This window comes from Grampus griseus (assembly GCF_964374135.1).
Source record: "Grampus griseus genome assembly, chromosome: 12".
In the NCBI taxonomy this organism is placed as follows: Eukaryota; Metazoa; Chordata; class Mammalia; order Artiodactyla; family Delphinidae; genus Grampus; species Grampus griseus.
The window spans coordinates 19,841,291-19,862,215 of record NC_139006.1 but is presented as its reverse complement, the minus strand read 5'-3'; the positions used below and the strand labels follow the sequence as shown (position 1 = coordinate 19,862,215).

The window sequence follows — 20,925 nt, the reverse complement described above, 5'->3', positions numbered from 1 at the left end:
CTCACTGCAGTCCCTCCGTGGCGACACATCACAGCGGGTTCAAGTCAGTGGCTGAAGGGTCTTCTGTCTTGTTCCTGATGATCTCGAGACCCTCACAGTCCTGGTAATCCGGTTCTTCCCGGAAGGCCCAAGTGTCCGTGGAGAGTTGTGTTAGCTTTTGTACAGGAAACCAGTGGACGGAGGTGTCATTAAATACGTCCGTGTACTGTGAAGTCTGAGGGAATGCCAGCTCCTCCCGTCCTTTCAAAATCTGAGCAGGAAAATTCGAAAGTAAAACAAAACCTTGAGAGTCCCAGTAAGGCCCACCCTCCTGGGTTAGAGTCCCGTTTTACTATTCACCCCCACCCACCCCCACCTCCCTTTTTTTAAAAAATAAGGAGTAAGGTATTTTAAGTGCTTTGTGCAATGAGTTGGAAGCCCCAAGGGCAGTGCCTACTGCAGACCAGATACTAAGAATAGAGGAAATAATTAAGAAAAAAATGAAGCGATGCACTAAAACGTCCTAGCTTTCTGGAACACAGACCCCTCGCGAGAGCTGACGGTGCTGTAACCTCGCTGTGCCTTCTTCGGTTAGCCCCGCGGGAGCTCCCGCTGCTACAGGTGAAGGCAGAATTCTCCCGGGTAATGGAGAGGTATGTATGATGTCCCACCCCAGCCCCTTCACTCAGCACATACCTTTGCAACATACGGATAATGTTTCTGCAGAATCCTTGTCAACAACCTAGAACAAAAATTTAAAAATCTGATTAGGTGGTTTGAGAGTGGTTTCATTCAACTTAAGACACAGAAGGGCAAGGTGACTGAAATAGATCAAAAAATCTTTTAAAAATGTGGGATGCAGAGTAGGTTAAATATTTAGTAGAAGGTGTGAACGCCCCAGTCACTGCCCATTTCATCAGGGAAAAATGACAGCAGACACCGAGGCATCGTGAAGCAGGAGGAGGATGTTATGCAGCTGTAAGAAGAGAAATCAAATGTTTTCTCCCCCATTTAAAAAAGCCGTTTCTGCCTGCCCTAAGGGAAGGGAGGAATTATTGGCAGAAAGACTCCTTAACTTGCTTCCCAGCTTGGCTCAGGGCTGACGTCTCCCAGCTCCAACCCCCTGTCCAGGTTCCCATGGAAAAGCCTTTCCAAGTGTGAAATGTTTCCTGCTTGCAGGTCTGAGGAATGGGTTCACCTCAGGGCCTGGTGGCACCTCGGCGTTCCCAGGCTTACCTTTCCTCGAGTCCTCTGAAACTGTTCCCAACGATGACCATCTTGGAAAGGGCATCTATGGACCAGTTCCTCCATAGAAGGTTGTTGTAGAGCGCCGTCCCACAGTGGAGCATGTAAAAGACGGTGGGCTCGCCGTACACACTCCGTTTTCCTTCCTGGGGTACAACGTGCACAGGTGTAAACACACTTCTTACAACAAGGTGAGGGAGAGGGATGGGCAGAGTGATAATGAGCTGTGAGTTCTCACCACCAAAAAATGAATGTAATTCTGTGTGGTGCTGAAGGATGTGTTAGCTCGCTTGCAATCATCTTACAAAAAAATGCATCAAATCAACTAGTGCACGTTCAACTTACACGTTACATGTCACCACAGGTCAGTGTAGCTGGACAAATGATGAGCTGAGGGGAAGGCGAACTGAAGCATCAAATGGAAACAAACTACTACATTCTCTTGTGGAACAGTTACATTAAGTAGTGCATGTGAAATCTATAGGTTATACGGGACTACAAGTCAAGAAGTCATGAAGTCCAGAAAGAACTCGCGTTTACTTAACAAATGTGTCCCATGAACGCAGAAGGCTCTGGACTAATGAAGGGGCAGCTTGGGTCTGTGACAGCAGGGCAGGAGGGACAGCAGAGGTCACTGTCCCTCAGGTACTTGTGTTTTCCTGAGTCACTTTCTGCAGATCCCTATCGTAACTCAGTCCTTTTCAAACGTGCCCTGGGGGTCCAGTCACGGCCTCTGAAGAACCTCTGCTCTATGCCATCTCTGCCACCTCTCCGGTGGGAACAAGCCCCCTGGCCCTTGCTGTCTGGCGCCGGCGACCCTAGGCCTCTCTTCTCTCCCTGCAGCTTCCCCGGCCCATGACACACTGGCCGTGGTTCCTGAGCAGCGGCTCCGCCCAGGCTGCCTGCAGTCCTGGCTCTCAGCAAACTCCTGGGAGACCTTCAAATCCCAGCTCAGACCCAGGAAGCCTTCCTGGACCCCCGGAAGAGCACAGGTGTCCTCCGTCTCAGTTCCCAGGCGTGGCTTTGCTCGCTGTCCACTCGTCATGCGCCTGTTCACAGCCACGTGCCCTGCAGTGGCGGAGAGCAGCGCCCACCGCCCTCGGGCTCCCCAGAGCTCCCTGCCTCGCACAGAGCAGGCACTCAGAGCTCGGGATGACCTGAGCTGAACCTCAGTGTTTTAGGACCCCGCCAACATCAGAGACTGACTCTCCTCTCAGCTGGGCCTAATCTTCATGTTTCATAATAAGCAATGAGATGGCGGTTTCAGAACCGAGAGGAACAAAATGATGATTCTGTGATCCCCAAGACAATGCCTGACTAAATGTAGGGGTACCTGCGTGGAGTCGCTCCAGCCCTTGGCTTGTGCAATGATGTTTTTTCCAGAGGTCTCAGAAATCTGAATCCCAGCCTTTTTAGGGGGTGCAGGGTGGGCCAAGGACTTAGCCGTAACTCTCAGCCAGGTGCTATGCGTGTGACTGGTCTACGGCCTCCCTCCCCCAGGACAGGGCACGTTCCAACCGGAAGGACCTCGTTTGAGGTGCGGAGACTGTGCCCTCTATTCTCCTGCAGCAACAGTAAATACCAGCTAAGCATAAAATTGGGACACAGTTCTTAACGAGAATTTTGCAAACCTAACGTGTTTGTGCCATTGTGTGATTTTTTTCTTCTGACAGGCACAACATAGGTCCAAACGGGGTAACAGACCAGCCACACACGGACGCCCTGGGGAGGAGGCACCGCTAATCACAGAGCCTGGCGTCCCGGGACAGGGCCTGGGGTCAGCTTGGTGAGCAGCTGCCCAGCCCTCCCTGCTCCCCTCTCTTAAACCACGTACCTCGTTCTCACTGAGAACAACCACACCAAGGGTGCTAAGAACCGCAATTTCCAGCTGGCTAAACAGAGGGTCATACACCCAGCAGTGACTTCTGGGGATCTGCAGAGGGCAAATGAGTGGCTTAGTCAACATCTGTGTGCACAAGACCAAGGAAGGAAACAATAAAGAAGGATACCAAAATTTACCTGGCACTCTTCCAGAAAGAGAAGCAAAAATGCGAGCTGGTTTCTAGCTATGATGCAGGTGGCGAAGTTCCCAACGCCGTAACACACACACTTCAAACGGCAGGATCCTGTGACTGGGGTCTCTTCTGGGACGGAGCCAGGGGCCACATCTGACTCACCTGGTGATGAGTCGAGATGCAGGTTTCCAAGGGCTTCTGAAAGAGGCCCCACAGGGGCCTTCAGCTGTTCCAGATATTTCCTAAGACACCTGTTGATGGTTTCTGAAAGAGCAGGCCCAGTACAGTCAGAGGGCACGCTCTGACCCTGAGAACCAAATCCTCCATGGACCCAGGGAGGAGAAGAGCAGGCTTGAAAAGGCTTCAGCTCCTCAGAGAAAAGGGCTGCTGGCCTCGCTCCCAAACGTGCCCGGGACATGCTGCCACACCCACCCAGAACTGATGGCTGTCCGCTCCCTGGCTGCCCACAGCCCACAGCTGAAAAGAATGTTTCAAGCAAAAATCAGGTTTCATTCACGGGCACGGTTTCCATCTAACGCTCATTGTCAACTCATTCTAATTTAATAAGAGGCAACCAGGTAAATGCAAGTGATGGTCTGAAATACCTACTTTTTTTTACAATAAAAAAGAATAGAGGAGCAGAGCTCTCAGAATGACACTATAAATAACTGGGAATAAGAATATTTAATGTGTAAAAAACTAAAAGAAAAAAAGGTAGGCTGGGGCTTCTAGACAGTAATGAAAAATACTCTGTCTAAAGCCTTTCACAGAGTGGTGAGTTCTCTTGTCTCTCCTCTTATACTGGTACTGAATTTAGCAGAACAAATCTGTACGTAGAACAAAACAAAAAGCAAACAGCCCTATATTCCCATAATAAGATACCAGTTTTGACTTATCAGCAAAGGTACCTTTAAATAAGACCCAGGCTAGGAAAGGTTGCACGAAAAGCTGGCTCTTTTCATCCATGCTGGTCAAAGAATCAGTAAAAGCTTTTTTTGGAAAACAACTTGACAGTGGATATCAAGTTGATCACTTCCACCTCTGGGAATATATACTAAGAAGATTACCCTAAATTTGGTAAAAGCTTTATGCATAAGGGTGCTCATTGAAAATTTATGTATATTGGGAATTCCCTGGTGGTCCAGTGGTTAAGACTCTGCACTTCCACCGCAGGGGGCAGGGGTTTGATCCCTGGTTGGGGAACTGAGATCCCACATGCTGCATGGTGCAGCTAAAAAAATTCTTTTAATTAAAAACATTTTTAAGTTTTGGTTACTGTTTAAAAAAAGAAAAATTATGTACAATAAATTTTAAAAAAACAACAAAAAAGGAAACTAAGTGTCCCTCAATAAAAATTACAGCTATGGTATATTCACGTTGTGTATTAATATTTATGTTGCCACAGATTATGTTCAGGAAGAGAGTATAACAGCAGGGGGTGGGGTCTACAATGTAAAGTCAAGGGGAAGAGCAGGATAAATATAAATTTCAACAACACTGATAATGACAACTAACAGTTACTGCCTCCTGTGCAGCAGGCACACACTGTCGTAAGCACTTTACTGAATGCCTCATTTAATATTCAAAATTACACTACAGGATATGCACATTTTCATGTCCATTCCACAGATAAAGAAACTGAGGACCAGAGTTAAGTGCCAAAAGACACACAGTTGTAAGGGGGAAGTCAGAATTAGAACCCAGCATGCACACCACTCTGTGAAGCAAAACATCATCCAATGAGAGCTGGATTCCTTGCTTTGCCCACATCCAGGCCCTCCTCCCACCCTGACCGCCTCCAGCCTGAGCCAGATGGTACCCACCTAGTGCTGAACTCCAGAAATCAGAGATAAGCAGGTCCTCCCTGTTGAGAAAAAATGGCGTGGTCATCTCTCATCCCTTTCAGGGCTGCCCTAACGGACCTTCCTCTTGGCTGGGATGTGAGGATGGTGGAGCACCCTCAGACACAGAGTCCACCTGTGAGACTGAAGGAGGGTACCAGGTGAATATGGCCAGAGCAGAGCTGCTGGGGCTCAGAGATGGCAGGAGAGAGGGCTTCCTGGAGGAGGCCCCCGACCCCTGGGGACATGTTGGGCTGGGTCTTGGCACACAGGTGCAGCTCCACAATTGGTGGTTAGATGCAGAGATTTAGCCTCTCTGAACTTTAGTTTCCTCATCTCTAAAATAGGGATAAGAACCGTACCCATCACAAAGGGTTACGGTAGGAGTGAAATGGGTTAACACTCAACACAGTGCCTCGTACAGAGCAGGTACCCAATAAATGGCCTTTGTTATTACAAATAATTCCAAGGTGAAAGTAAAAGAAGGGACAAAACCAAGTGTCTAGGCTTTCTTTAAAGTCAACTGTTTTCCACAAACCAGAGCAAAACACAGTCAATAATTAATTTAAATGAAATGAATGAATTCTCCAATCAAAAGACATAGAATTGGTAAATGGACTAAAACACAGGACCCATACCTACAAGAGAATCATTTCTGACATAAGGACACACAGACTGAAAATGAAGGACTAAGAAAAGATATTCCATGCAAACATAAACCAAAAGAAAGCGGGAGAGTTATACTTCTATTAGACAAGATAGACTTTAAAACAGAGACATACCAAAATTTATGGGACGCAGCAAAAGCTATTCTAAGAAGGATGTTCATAGTGATAAGTGGCTTCCTCAAGAAACAAGAAAAGCCTTGGGACTTCCCTGGTGGTGCAGTGATTAAGAATCCGCCTGCCAATGCAGGGGACACGGGTTCGAGCCCTGGTCTGGGAAGATCCCACATGCCACGGAGCAACTAAGCCCGTGTGCCACAACTACTGAGCCTGCGCTCTAGAGCCCACGAGCCACAACTACTGAAGCCCGCGCACCTAGAGCCTGTGCTCTGCAACAAGAGAAGCCACCACAATGAGAAGCCTGCGCCCCGCAACAAAGAGTAGCCCCCCCTCACTGCAACTAGAGGAAGCCCGCGTGCAGCAGCTAAGACCTAATGCAGCCAAAAATTAAATGAATAAATAAATACATTTATAAAAAAAAAAAAAGAATCTGCTTGCCAATGCAGGGGATACGGGTTCAAGCCCTTGTCCGGGAAGATCCCACGTGCCGCGGAGCAACTAAGCCTGTGTGCCACAACTACTGAGCCCATGTGCCACAACTACTGAGCCCATGCGACACAACTACTGAAGCCCACATGCATAGAGCCCGTGCTTTGCAGCAAGAGAAGCCACCGCAATGAGAAGCCTGCACACCACAATGAAGAGTAGCCCCCGCTGTCTGCAACTAGAGAAAGCCCGCGCGCAGCAACAAAGACCCAGTTCAGCCAAAAATAAATAAATGAAATAAATTTATATTAAAAAAAAGATCAGAGCAGAAATGAAGGAAATAAAGACTAAAAAGACAATAGAGAAGATCAATAAAACTAAGAGCTGTTTTTTTTTTTTTTTTTGCGGTACGTGGGCCTCTCACTGTTGTGGCCTCTCCTGTTGCGGAGCACAGGCTCAGTGGCCATGGCTCACGGGCCTAGCTGCTCCACAGCATGTGGGATCTTCCCGGACCGGGGCACGAACCCGTGTCCCCTGCATCAGCAGGTGGACCCTCAACCACTGCGCCACCAGGGAAGCCCAAGAGCTGGTTCTTTGAAAAGATAAAAATTGACATACCGTTAGCTAGACTCACCAAGAAAAAAAAAAACAGGGCTGGTCCAGGAAGATCGTGAAAGAGGAGACATAACAACTGATACCATAGAAATGAAAGAGAAGACATATAACAACTGATACCATAGAAATATAAAAGATCATAAAGACCACTCGGAACAATTACATGCCAACAAACTGGACGACCCAGAAGAAATGGATAAATTCCTAGAAATATATAACCTTCCAAGACTGAATCATGAAAAAATAGAAAACCTGAACAGACTGATTACTAGTAAGGAGGTTGAATCAGTAATCAAAAAACTCCCGGGCTTCCCTGGTGGCGCAGTGGTTGAGAGTCCACCTGCCGATGCAGGGGACACGGGTTTGTGCCCCGGTCCGGGAGGATCCCACATGCCGTGGAGCGACTGGGCCCGTGGGCCGTGGCCGCTGGCCCTGCACATCCGGAGCCTGTGCTCCGCAACGGGAGAGGCCACAGCAGTGAGAGGCCCACGTACCGCAAAAAAAAAAACAACAACAAAAAACTCCCAACAGGGCTTCCCTGGTGACGCAGTGGTTAAGAGTCTGCCGGCCGATGCAGGGGACATGGGTTCATGCCCCGGTCCGGGAAGATCCCATATGCCGCGGAGCGGCTGGGCCCGTGAGCCATGGTCGCTGAGCCTGCACGTCCGGAGCCTGTGCTCTGCAACAGGAGAGGCCACAACAGTGAGAGAGACCTGCGTACCGCTAAAAAAAAAAAAAAAACTCCCAACAAACAAAAGTCCAGGACCAAATAGCTTCACTGGTGAATTCTACCAAATATTCAAAGAAGAATTAATACTGATCTTTCTCAAACTCTTCCAAAAATAGAGGAGGAGGGAACACTTCCAAACTCATTTTATAAGGCTAGCATAACCCTAGCAAAACCAGACAAGGATGCCATAAGGAAAGGAAATTACAGGCCAATACTCCTGACGAACATAGATACAAAAATGCTCATCAAAAATATTAGCAAACCAGGGACTTCCCTGGTGGTCCAGTGATAGAGAATCCGCCTTACAATGCAGGGGACTCATTCCCTGGTCAAGGAACTAAGATCCCACGTGCCGTGGTGCAACTGGGCCCGTGCGCCACAACTACTGAACTGGCACACCTCAACTAGAGCCCGCGTGCTGCAAACTACAGAGCCCCTGTGCTTTGGAGCCCACGAGCCACAACTAGAGAGACAAAACCCACACACAACGAAGGGCCTGCACACCACAACGAAAGGTCTTGCGTGCCTTAACGAAGATCCTGTGTGCCGCAACTAAGACCCAATGCAGCCAAAAAATAAATTAATAAATCTTTTTAAAAAATTAGCAAACCGAATTCAAAAATACATTAAAAGGATCATACACCATGATTAAGTGGGATCTAATATTCCAGGGATGCAAGGTTGGCTCAACATCTGCATATCAGTCAACGTAATACATCACATTAACAAAATAAAGGATAAAAATCACATGATCTTATCAATAGGTGCAGAAAAAGCATTTGACAAAATTCAACCTCCATTTGTGATAAACACTCTGAACAGAGCAGGTATAGAGGGAACATAACATAATAAAGGCTATATACATATGGCTTTTTCACTGGAGAACAAGGCTTTGTTATGAAGAATGCTCTGGATGTATTTTAAATGGTTAGTTTTCCCCTCCCTCTGCCAGAGGCACCGGGTGATTTTTCTTGGCTCTTCACTGTAAGACCCTGGTTGGGTTCCTGCAGGTAAAACCCAGGAAAGTTTGGGGGTGCCCCTAGGACTGCAGCCCCCAGAAGGCTCTCAGAGACTCTCACACTAGTCCTCACTCAGCTTCCAGGAATTCATCAAAATGATCATTTAAGTGTCCTCACCAGTTTAGGGCTCTAGTGGCTTCTGCTTCAGAAGTATGACACGGTGGGATGGCTTTCCCAATCAACAGGAGGACACTGATAGCTGTTCAGAATTTGTGAAGTCCGATGCTTGCTCAATGGCAGCTTTGCTTCCTCTGAATCCTAAAAATGGCCTTGCCCTTCAAGAGAAACTAAATCTTTCAAAGCTGCATTGATTGCCCTTTATCTCCTTGTGTTTGCAGTCCTTGTACCTATCATCAGAACAGTGGCAGGAGATGAGTAAGCTAAAGGAGCATGTGTATAATGCATAGCAGAGATTATGTCTCTGGGGGAAAAAAGTGCATTTGGAACAGGAAATAAAAGGAGAAATGAAACTACTGAATAATATCACTAATGATTTCAGGCTAAAAGATTGGGAACATTCTCAGACATTGAAAAATATCACTTTAATTCAAGGTCCTCCTGGACCCTCAGGTGAAAAAGGAGAGAGAGGTCCCACTAGAGGTGGTGGTCCACGAGGCATTCCAGGTCCAATAGGTCCACCAGGTCCTAAAGGTGATTGGAGACCAACTGGCTTTCCTGGAAGTTAAGGATTCCCAGGACCAATGGGGAAGACAGGGAGGCCAGTGCCCTTTTAAGATCAGGTGGGTTGGCAACTACTGAAGCCCGCGTGCCTAGAGCCCGTGCTCCACAACAAGAGAAGCCACTGTAATGAGAAGCCCGCGCACCGCAACGAAGAGTAGCCCCCGCTCGCCGCAACTAGGGAAAGCCCGCACACAGCAATGAAGACCAAACACAGTACACACACAAAAAAAATACATCTACGTGAGGAATAATTCTCACAGAATATCTACTGAACGCTGGCAGAAGACCTCAGACTGCTAAAAGAGCAAGAAAATCTCCATGTAACCAGGTAGGATGAAAGGAAAAAAAAAAAAAAAAAAGTGAGAAAGGAATCAGGACAGAACCTGTGCCCCTGGAAAGGAGCTGTGAATGAGGAAAGGTTTCTACACCCTGGGAAGCCCCCTCACCGGTCAGGAGATTGGCCAGGACAGACAGAGAGCTTCAGAGCCTTGGGGAGAACACAGCAGCTGGTTTGTGGCAGACAGAGGACTTCACAGACGGTCAGTGCCGTTGCCCTGCACTCCCCAGCCTGAGATGTGCATCCGCCGGCACAGGCAAGGGCTGGGTGCTGGAACCTGGGCTTCAATCAGACCCTGAGAGAGGGCTGGGCGTGGCTGTGTGGAAAAAAGCTCGGGGCGGGGGCGTGAGGGGCTGGAATCTGTGTGACCACAACTGAGGGTGTATGCAGAGGAAGCCCAGACCCCCTTAGAGGCCAGGTGACGTTGTTTGGGGGGTGTGACAGGGGAGGGGTGGGACCCACCACTGTAGCCTTTTTCCCTGTGTGCACGTTCGCAGAGGGCAGGACACTGCATGGGTTCCAGGGGCAGTCGTGAGCTGCCGCTGCCACCCACCCAGATGCCAGGAGCGGTTGAGAGCCACCTCTGCTCCCACTGTGTGCTCGGGGGGTGCGCCTAAGCCAATACTGCCACCAAGAACCCCAGGACTGGGCATCAGCCACCACACACCTGCACACCCCTATCAAGGGGACAATGCCCAGCACACGCTGAAGAGAGAGGCGACAAGCATCCACACTAAAAGCAACGCTTGCACCAAATACATTAACACCCACAAGCTACACAGGGACGCCTCCACATACAAATAGCCCTCCGAGACCACAGCAGACGACTGCTTCTCCTAAACTTCCAGAGTAAGAGAAATGTAAGTAAAATGAAGAAGCAGAGGAACAGCTCCCAGTTAAAAGACCAAGAGAATTCCCCCAAAAGAACAATGAAACAGACCTCTTCAGTCTAACAGATACCTATTTCAAAAATGAGATAATGAAAATACTGAAGGAATTAAGAAAGGCTATTGACAGAAATGTAGAGTACTGTAAAACTATAAAGAGGAACCAAGAAAAATGAGGAAACTCATTTACAGATAAGAAAGCTGACCGAAAGGCAATGAACAGCAGAACGAATAATGCAGAAGAACGAATAAGTGACCTTGAAGACAGAATAATGGAAATCACCCAATCAGCACAACAGACAGAAAGCCAAATGAAAAAAAAAATGAAAGCAACATAAGAGACCTACAGGATAATATACAGCATGCATAACAGGGATTCCAGAAGGGGAAGAAAGAGACAAGGGGATTGAAAATGAATTCAAAGAAATTACGGCTGAAAACTTCCCAAACCTAAAGAAGGAAACAAGGGCTTCCCTGGTGGCGCAGTGGGTAAGAATCCGCCTGCCAATGCAGGGGACACAGGTTCAAGCCCTGGTCCAGGAAGATCCCACATGCCGTGGAGCAGCTAAGCCCACGCACCACAACTACTGAGCCTGCGCTCTAGAGCCTGCAAGCCACAGCTGCTGAGCCCACGTGCCATGACTACTAAGCCTGTGCCTAGAGCCCGTGCTCTGCAACAAGAGAAGCCGTGACAATGAGAAGCCCGTGCACCACAACTAGAGAAAGCCCACCCACACGCAGCAACGAAGACCCAACACAGCCAAAAATAAATAAATTAAATAAATAAATTTAAAAAAAACAAAGAAGGAAACAGATATCCAGGTACAGGAAGCACAGAGGGTCCCAAACAAGATAAACCCAGACAGACCTACACCAAGACATATAATAAAAATGGAAAAAAGTTAAAGAGAAAGAGAGGATTCTAAAGGCAGCAAGAGAAAAACAAAGAGCTAATTACAAGGGAACACTACTATAAGGCTATCAGTCAATTTCTCTACATAAATGCTGCAGGCCAGAAGGAAGTGGCAAGATATATTCAAAGTCCTGAAAGGGAAAAATCTGCAACCTAGGATACTCCACCCAGCAAGATTATCATTTAGAACAGAAGGAGAGACACAGAATTTCTCAGACAAGCAAAAACTAAAAGAATACAGCAATACTAAACCTATCCTAAAGGAAATACTGAAAGGTCTTCCCTAAATAGAAAAGAAGTAAGAATATATAGGAAAGAAAAAAATCACAATGGGAAAGTAAATCACTTAAATAAGCCAGTACACAGATTAAAAAAAAAATCAAAAAATTTCTGTGACAGTGATGATAACCACAGTGAACAGCAAAAGGATGAACGTGAAGATGTAATAGAGGACATCAAAATCATAAAATGCGGGGAAGAAGAGTAAGAAAATGCTGATTTTTTTTCCTTAGAAAGTGTCTGAGCCTATATGAGTACCAGTCTAAGACAAGTAGATATAGGAAGGGGGTAACATACATGAAAAACAGGGTAACCACAAATCACAAACATACAATAGATTCACAAAAACCAAAAAGAAGAGAACATAAACATAATACAAAAGAATATCACCAAGCCATAAAAGGAAAAATGAAAAGGACAAAGAAGAAACATAAAATCAATGGGAAAACAAGGTTTAAAATGGCAATAAATACATATCTATCAATAATTATCTTAAATGTCAATGGACTAAATGCTCCAATCAAAAGACAGAGTGGCAGACTGGATTTTTTAAAAAAAGAGACTATAATATGCTGCTTACAAGAGAGACCCACTTCAGGGCAAAGGACACACACAGGTTGAAAAGCAGAGGTTGCAATACTCATATCAGACAAAACAGACTTTAAAACCAAGGCCATAAAGAAAGATAAAGAAGGACACTATATAATGATAAAAGAATCAATACAAGAAAAGGATTTTAAACTCATCAACATATATGCACCTAACATAGGCGCACCCAAATACATAAAACAAATACTAACAGACATAAAGGGAGAAACTGACAGTAATACAATAATAGTAGGAGACTTTAACACCTCACTCACATCAATGGACAGATCTTCTACACAGAAAATCAAGGCAACAGAGATCCTAAACATAGAAAATGTTAGACTTAATTGATATTTTTAGGACATTACATCCAAAAAAACCCCAGAATACACATTCTTTTCAATTGCACATGGAACATTCTCTAGGATTCACCACATACTAGGGCACAAAACAAGCCTCAACAAATTTAACGGTGCAGAAATTATGTCAAGCATCTTTTCTGACCACAAAAGCATGAAACTGGAAATTAACCAAGAAAAAGAAATGAGAATAAAATGATTACATGGAGACGAAACAACGTACTACTAAAAAACCAAGAGGTCAATGATGAAATCAAAGAAGAAATTTAAAAATACCTTGAGACAAATGAAAATGAAAACACAACCATACAAAATCTATGTGATGCAGCAAAAGCAGTTCTTAGAGGGAAGTTCATAGAGATATAGGCCTTCCTCAAAAAACAAGAAAAATCTCAAATAAACAACCTAAAAGAATTATAAAAAGAACAAACAAAACCTAAAATCAGCAGAAGGAAGGAAATAATAAAGATCAGAGAGGAAATAAATAAAATAGAGATTAGAAAAACTCAGTAAAACCAAGAACTGGTTCTTTGAAAGGATAAACAAGACTAACAAACCTCTGGCCAGGCTCAACAAGAAGAAAAGAGAGAGAACACAAATCAACAAAATAAGAAATGAAAAACAAGACATAACAACTGATATGGCAGAAATACAAAAAACCATAAGGGAATACTATGAACAATTATATGCCGACAAATTCGACAACCTAAAGAAATGGATAAGTTTCCAGAAACATAGAGCCCACCAGAACTGAATCAAGAAGAAATAGATAATTTGAACAGACTGATCACTAGATGTGAAATAGAATCTGTAATTTTAAAACTCCCTACAAACAAAATCCAGGACCACATGGCTTCACAGGTGAATTCTACCAAACATACAAAGAAGAACTTATACCAATCCTTCTCAAACTCTTCCAAAAAAAATGAAGAGGAGGGAAAACTCCCAAAGACATTTGATGAAGCCACCATCACTCTGATACCAAAACCAGACAAAGACACCACCAAAAAAAGAAAATGACAGACCAATATCTTTGATGAATATAGATGCAAAAATTCTCAACAAAATATTAGCAAACTGAATCCAACAACACATAAAAAAGATGGGCTTCACTGGTGGCACAGTGGTTAAGAATCCGCCTGCCAAGGCAGGGGACATGGGTTCAAGCCCTGGTCTGGGAAGATCCCACATGCTGCAGAGCAACTAAGCCTGTGTGCCACAACTACTGAGCCTGTGCTTTAGAGCCTTCAAGCCACAACTACTGAGCCCACGAGCCACAACTACTGAAGCCCGCATGCCGAGAGCCCATGCTCTGCAACAAGAGAAGCCACCGCAATGAGAAGCCCACGCACTGCAACGAAGAGTAGCTCCTGCTCGCCGCAACTAAAGAAAGCCCGCACGCAGCAACAAAAACCCAACACAGCCAATAAATAAATAAATAAACAAATAAATAAAATTAGTTAATTAAAAAAAAGATCATACACCACAACCAAGTGAGGTTCATCCCAAGTTCACGAGGATGGTTCAACATATGCAAATCAATCAATGTGATAACCACATAAACAAAAAGAAAAGATAAAAACCACATGATCATCTCAATAAACACAGAAAAAGCATTTGACAAAATTCAATATCCATTCATGAAAAAAACTCTTACTAAAAGTGGGTATGTATAGAGGGAACACATCTCAATATAATAAAAGCTAGTTATGACAAACCCCCAGCCAATATAATATTAAATGGTGAAAAGCTGAAAGTCTTCCAGCTAAAATCTGGAAGAAGACAAGGATGCCCACTCTCACCTCTTCTATTTAACACAGTATTGGAAGTCCTGGTCACAGGAATCAGACATGAAAAAGAAATAAAAGGTATCCAAATTGGAAAAGAAGAGGTAAAATTGTCATTATATGCAGATGATATAACACTATATATAGAAAACCCTAAAGACTCCATAGAAAAACTACGAGACCTGATAAACGAATTCAACAAGGTAGCAGGATACGTGATTAACATACAGAAATTGGCTGCATCTCTTTACACCAACAATGAAATTCAGAAAGGGAATGAAAAAAAAAAAACACCTTTTAAAATCACACCCCCAGAAATAAAATACTTAGGAATAAACCTGACCAAGGAGGTAAAAGACTTATACGCTAAGAACAATAAAACATTAATAAAGGAAACTGAAGATGACTCAAAGAAATGGAAAGATATCCCATGCTCTTGGATTGGAAGAATACTGCTAAAATGGCCATACTACCCAAAGCAATCTACAGATTTAATGCATCCCTATCAAATTACCCATGATATTTTTTCACAGAACTAGGGCAAATAATCCTGAAATTCATATGGAACCATAAAAGACCCAGAATTGCCACAGCAATCCTGAAGAAAAAGAACAAAGCAGAAGGCATAACCTTCCCAGAGTTCAGACAATACTGCAAAGTTACAGTAATCAAAACAGACCTATGGATCAATGGACCAGAATAGAGAACCCAGAAATAAACCCACATACCTACAGGCAACTAATATTTGACAAAGGAGGCAACAATATACAATGGGAAAAGGCAGTCTCTTCAGCAAATGGTGTTGGGCAAGTTGGACAGCCGCATGTAAATCAATGTAGTTAGAACACACCTTCTCACCATAAACAAAAATAAACTCAAAATGGCTTAAAGACTTAAATATAAGACATGACACCATAAAACTCCTAGAAAATATCACAGGCAAAACATTCTCTGACATAAATTGTACCAATGTTTTCTTAGGTCAGTCTGCCAAGACAACAGAAACAAAAGCAAAAATAAACAAATGGGACCTAATCAAACTTATAAGCTTTTGCACAGCAAAGGAGACAATAAACAAAATGAAAATACAACCTACAGAATGGGAGAAAATATTTGCAAATGATGCAACCAACAAGGTCTTAATTTCCAAAATATATAAGCAGCTCATACAACTCAACAACAAAAAACCAAACAACCCAATCAAAAAATGGGCAGAAGACCTAAATAGACATTTCTCCAAAGAAGAAATACAGATGGCCAACAGGCACATGAAAAGATGCTCATCATTGCTAATTATTAGAGAAATGCAAATCAAAACTACAATGAGGTACCACTTCACAGCGGTCAGAATGGCCATCATTAAAAAGTCTACAAATAATAAATGCTGGAGAGGATGTGGAGAAAAGGCAACCCTCCTACACTGTGGGTGTGTTGGTGGTAAGTTGGTGCAGCCACTGTGGAAAACAGTATGGAGGTTCCTCAGAAAACTTAAAATATAATTACCATATGATCCAGCAATCCCACGCCTGGGCATATATCCGGACAAAACTCTAATTCAAAAAGATACGTGTGGGGGCTTCCCCGGTGGCGCAGTGGTTAAGAGTGTGCCTGCCAATGCAGGGGACAAGGGTTCAAGCCCTGGTCCGGGAAGATCCCACATGCCATGGAGCAACTAAGCCCATGCACCACAACTACTGAGCCTGCGCACCACAACTACTGAAGCCTGCATGCCTAGAGCCCGTGCTCTGCAACAAGAGAAGCCACCACAATGAGAAGCCCGTGAACTGCAATGAAGAGTGGCCCCTGCTCTCCACAACCAGAGAAAAGCCCGTGTGCAGCAACAAAGACCCAACACAGCCAAAAATAAAATACATAAATTTACAAAAAACAAAACCAAAAAGATACACGCACCCCTATCTTCATAGCAGCACTGTGTACAATAGCCAAGACCTGGAAACAACCTAAATGTCCATCGACAGATGAATGGATAAAGAAGATGTGGTGCGTATATACAATGGAATACTCCTCAGCCATAAAAAAGAATGAAATAATGCCATTTGCAGCAACATGGATGCAACTAGAGATTATCATACTAAGTGGAGCAAGTCAGAAAGAGAAAGACAAATACCATATGATATCACTTATATGTGGAATCTAAAATATGACACAAATGAACCTACCTATAAAACAGAAACAGACGTATGGACATAGAGAACAGACTGGTGGTTGCCAAGGGGACGAGGGTTGGGAGAGGGCTGGAGTGGGAGGTTGGGGTTAGCAGATGTAAGCTTTTATATATAGAATGGATAAACACCAAGTTCCTACTGTATAGCACAGGGAACTATATTCAATATCTTATGATAAACCATAATGGAAAAGAATATTAAAAAAAAATGTGTATATATGTATAACTGAATCACTTTGCTGTACAACAGAAACTAATACAACATTGTAAATCAACTATACTTCAATAAAAAATATTTATCAGAAAAAAAAGAAAACAATCTCATGTACAATTGCATCAAAAAGAATAAAGTACCTAAGAATACATTTAGCTAAGGAGGTGAAAGACCTGTATACTGAAAATTACAAGACATTAAGAAACTGAAGACGACACAAATAAATGGAAAGCTATCCCTGCTCAGGGATTGGAATTAATATTGTTAAAATGTCCATACTACCCAAAGCAATTTACAGATTCAGTGCAATCCCTATCAAAATTCCAATGGCATTTTTAATGAAATAGGACAATCCTAAAATTTGTATGGAACCACAAAAGACCTCAAATAGCCAAAGTAATCCTGAGAAAGAAGAACAAAGCTGGAGGCATCATATTCTCTAATTTTAAACTCTATTACAAAGCTATATTAATTAAAACAGTATGGTTCTGGCTTAAAAACAGACACACAGATCAATGGAACAGAATGGAGAGCAGAGATAAAAACCCATGCATCTATGGTCAATTAATTTATGACAAAGGAGCCAAGAATATACAAAGGAAAAGACAGTCTCTTTAATAAATAGCGTTTGGAAAAATCAACAGCCACATACAAAAAATGAGTAAAATTAGACCACTATCTTACACCATACACAAAACTTAACTCAAAATGGATTTAAGACTTAAATATAAGACCTGAAACCATAAAACTCTTAGAAGAAAACACAGGCAGTAAACTCCTTGACATAGATATTGGCGATGATTTTTAATTTTTATTTTTTTGGCAATGATTTTTAAAAATCTGACACCAAAAGTAAAAGCAACAAAAGCAAGAATAAACAAGTGGAACCACATCAAACTAAAAAGCTTCTGCACAGCAAATGTAATCATTGACAAAATGGAAAGGTAACGTACTGAATGGGAGAAAATATTTGCAAATCATATACCTGATAAGGGGTTAATATCCAAAACATAAAGAATTCACACAACTCAATACCAAAAAAACCCCAAACAATCCAATTAAAATATGGGCAGAAGATCTGAATACACATTTTTCTAAAGAAGACATACAGATTGCCAACAGGTTCATGAAAAGATGCTCAACATAATTAATCAGTAGGGAAGTGCAAATCAAAACCACCATGAGTTACCACCTCATACCTGTTAGAACGGCTATATCAAAAAGACAAGAAATAGTAAGTGTTGGTGAGGATGTGGAGGAAAGGGGAACCCTGGTGCCCCACTGGTGGAAATGTCAATTGGTGCAGCTACTATGGAGAACAGTACGAGGTTCCTCACAAAGTTAAAAACAGAACTACCATTTGAGCCAGCAATTCCACTTCTGGGTATTTATCCAAAGAAAATGAAAACACTGACTTGAAAATATACATGCACCCCCATGTTCACTGCAGCACTATTTATAATAGCCAAGATGTGGAAACAACCTTTGTGTTCATCATGGATAAAGAAACCATGATATATATATATATATATATATATATATATATATATATATATATATATGTATATCACACACATACTATACTTATATATATGTAGTGGAATACTATTCATCCATAAAAGAATGAAATCTTGCCATTTGTGACAACATGGATGGACCCTGAGGGCATTATGCTAGGTGAAATAAGTCAGAGAAAGGCAAATACTGTATCCCACTTATATGAGGAATATAACAAACACACATGAAGCTCACAGATACAAAGAATAGACTGGTGGTTGCTAAGAGTGGGCGGGAAGGGGGTGGCGCTGTGAAACAGGTGAAGGGGGTCCCAAGGTACAAACTTCTAGTTATAAAATAAATCAGTCATGGGGCTGTAATGTACAGCACCGCGACTTCAGTTAAAAATACTGTATGGTGTACTTGAAAGTTGCTAAGACAGATCTTAAGCTCTCATCACAAAAAAAAAAAAAAAATTTGAAAGGAAAAACAAACTGAACTTGTTGGATTTGAACCAACAAGCCAGAAGCCAGTGTTCAGGGGACTCAGAGAGGAGACAGAATTGAAGAGGCTGCCCTCAGGTTCTGCCCAGAGGGTAAAGGAGGGCTGTAACGTACAGGGAGTGCTTTGTAAACTGGTGAGTGTGTGCACAGGAGAACAGCGTGTAAAGTGCTGGGCTCTTCTCTACTCAGAGCAATGGGGACTGCACCACACCTGGGGCTACAGGGAGAAGCAGGGAGTGCCAGGGGATACTGAAGAAGCTGAAGAGGAATAACAGTGTCAGGACACCTCTTAAGATATCTCCAAGCCCCGAGGCACACTCATTCTCAATGGCATCACCTGAGAGCCTAGAAAAAGTCACTGATGCTTTTTTTTTCAGGCTCAGTCACCACTGACTCTAGGCCCTAATTCTGGGGGAGGGGAATACACAAAATTAGTCTCATTTCTCTCAGTTGTGAAGATCCTTCAGCTGTTGATCCGAAGAAGCACTAACAAAAGCTGTTATTGATTGAGCCCTTAAAGGACTGAAAATAAAGGCACAATGCTGAATAACAAAAGTAGGTAACATTTATTGAGTGCTTCCTGGGTGTCAGGCACTGTTCTAAGTGCTATTGATGGGGTTCAGGGCAGGCTGCCCCCCAATATGCCACTGTGGCATATTGATTATCTGGAATTATAGTTACTTGAGAAACATTCACGGCAAGAACACTTTGACCCTACTTTGTTCCCCTGAAGGCAGGAAATAAATCTCCCATATGAAAGGATCCTCAAATACCAGGAGAATAGAAGGCATCTTTATCGCCAGAGATAGATGAGTCAAGGCTAAGAACGCTTTATAAACACACTTTGTTACTTCATGAACTTGCTACCCTAAGTCCAAGCCCCTCTGTTTTCTAACAAATAATTGTTTCCTTGTCTGAAAGATAGAAAAGGTGCCTGATTTGGCCACTTTCTTGGGTGCCATGTTATTATGGGACTCCTGTACATTCCTGATGAAATTTGGTTTTCCCTCCTGTTAACCTGTCTTGTGTCAATTTTCTTATTAGACCAGCCAAAAGAACCTAGAAGGGTAGAGGAAAAACTTTTCCTCCCCAACACTATGTAAGGTACACAGCAAGGCACGGAGCGATGATGGCGGGAGGGGTGGGATAAACCAGAATAACGGAGAGCTTTTAAGCACAGGTTTTGAAGTTACCGAAGACATGGGTTTGAAACCTGGTTCCACACATTACCTATGTTTCTCTGAGACTGGGCGCCCTGCCAGGATCCTAGCATGGCTGAGATGTTCATTCTGACAAAGTGTGTAGAGAGCTCAAGCCAGCGCCAGGCACGGAGCAGCTCCTCAATTAACGCGTGATGATAATTGTGAAGATGACAATCACGTGTGCAGGTTGCGGCCATGGTGTGAGCAAAACCGCTAATAACCAACATTAACATAATATTAATACCAAACACTGGTACTGCGCGTACCACACGCCAGACACTGTTGGGGATGGCAAACCATTGACTAATTCACTGAATCCTCAAAACAAGCCTATATAGGTACTATTTCCACGTCCATCTCACAAACGAGAAAACTGAGGCACAAAGATTACATACCTTGCCCAAGGTCACGCAGCTACAACTGCAATAAGAGAAATGACAAACTTTACTGAGCGCTTACTATGCTCCAGTCTGTAATGAGCTCTTTACCTCCGTTAAATCCTACCATAACCCTTAAAGAGTTTGCAGTTATTCCCACTTTACAGATGGCGAGACTGGGGCTTGGGGAGGTTCCCACGGACGTGAAGATTCGGACCCAGGACCTAGCCCGTACTCACCTGGCTTCCTGGATGCGACGAAGCACGTCTCCGCCGTCCACCTCGGGCTGGGCTCCCGGGTCCCGGGCCGCCGCCGCCACCGCCGCCGCCACCGCCGCCGCCTCCCTACGCCGCGGACGCAGAGCCGCCGAGCGCCTTCTCCGACGAGACACCGCCTGCCAGGCTTCCAGCGCCGCCGCCGCCGCCATTGGTCTCTGACGTCATCGGCGCGCGCCAGCTCTG

At 43.9% G+C, this 20,925-nt stretch overlaps 1 protein-coding gene across 1 annotated transcript; it reads right to left on the bottom strand.

Moving 5' to 3' along the window:
- Nucleotides 1-28: 28 nt before the first annotated feature.
- SRRD (SRR1 domain containing) lies at nucleotides 29-20,910 on the bottom strand (the record flags this gene model as incomplete). Its single annotated transcript, XM_082667486.1, is given in 8 exon segments — nucleotides 29-250; nucleotides 676-721; nucleotides 1,216-1,370; nucleotides 3,059-3,157; nucleotides 3,244-3,503; nucleotides 5,063-5,103; nucleotides 20,704-20,891; nucleotides 20,893-20,910. Coding segments are annotated over 8 exon segments (1,026 nt in total). The 5' UTR covers nucleotides 20,908-20,910.
- Nucleotides 20,911-20,925: the final 15 nt, after the last annotated feature.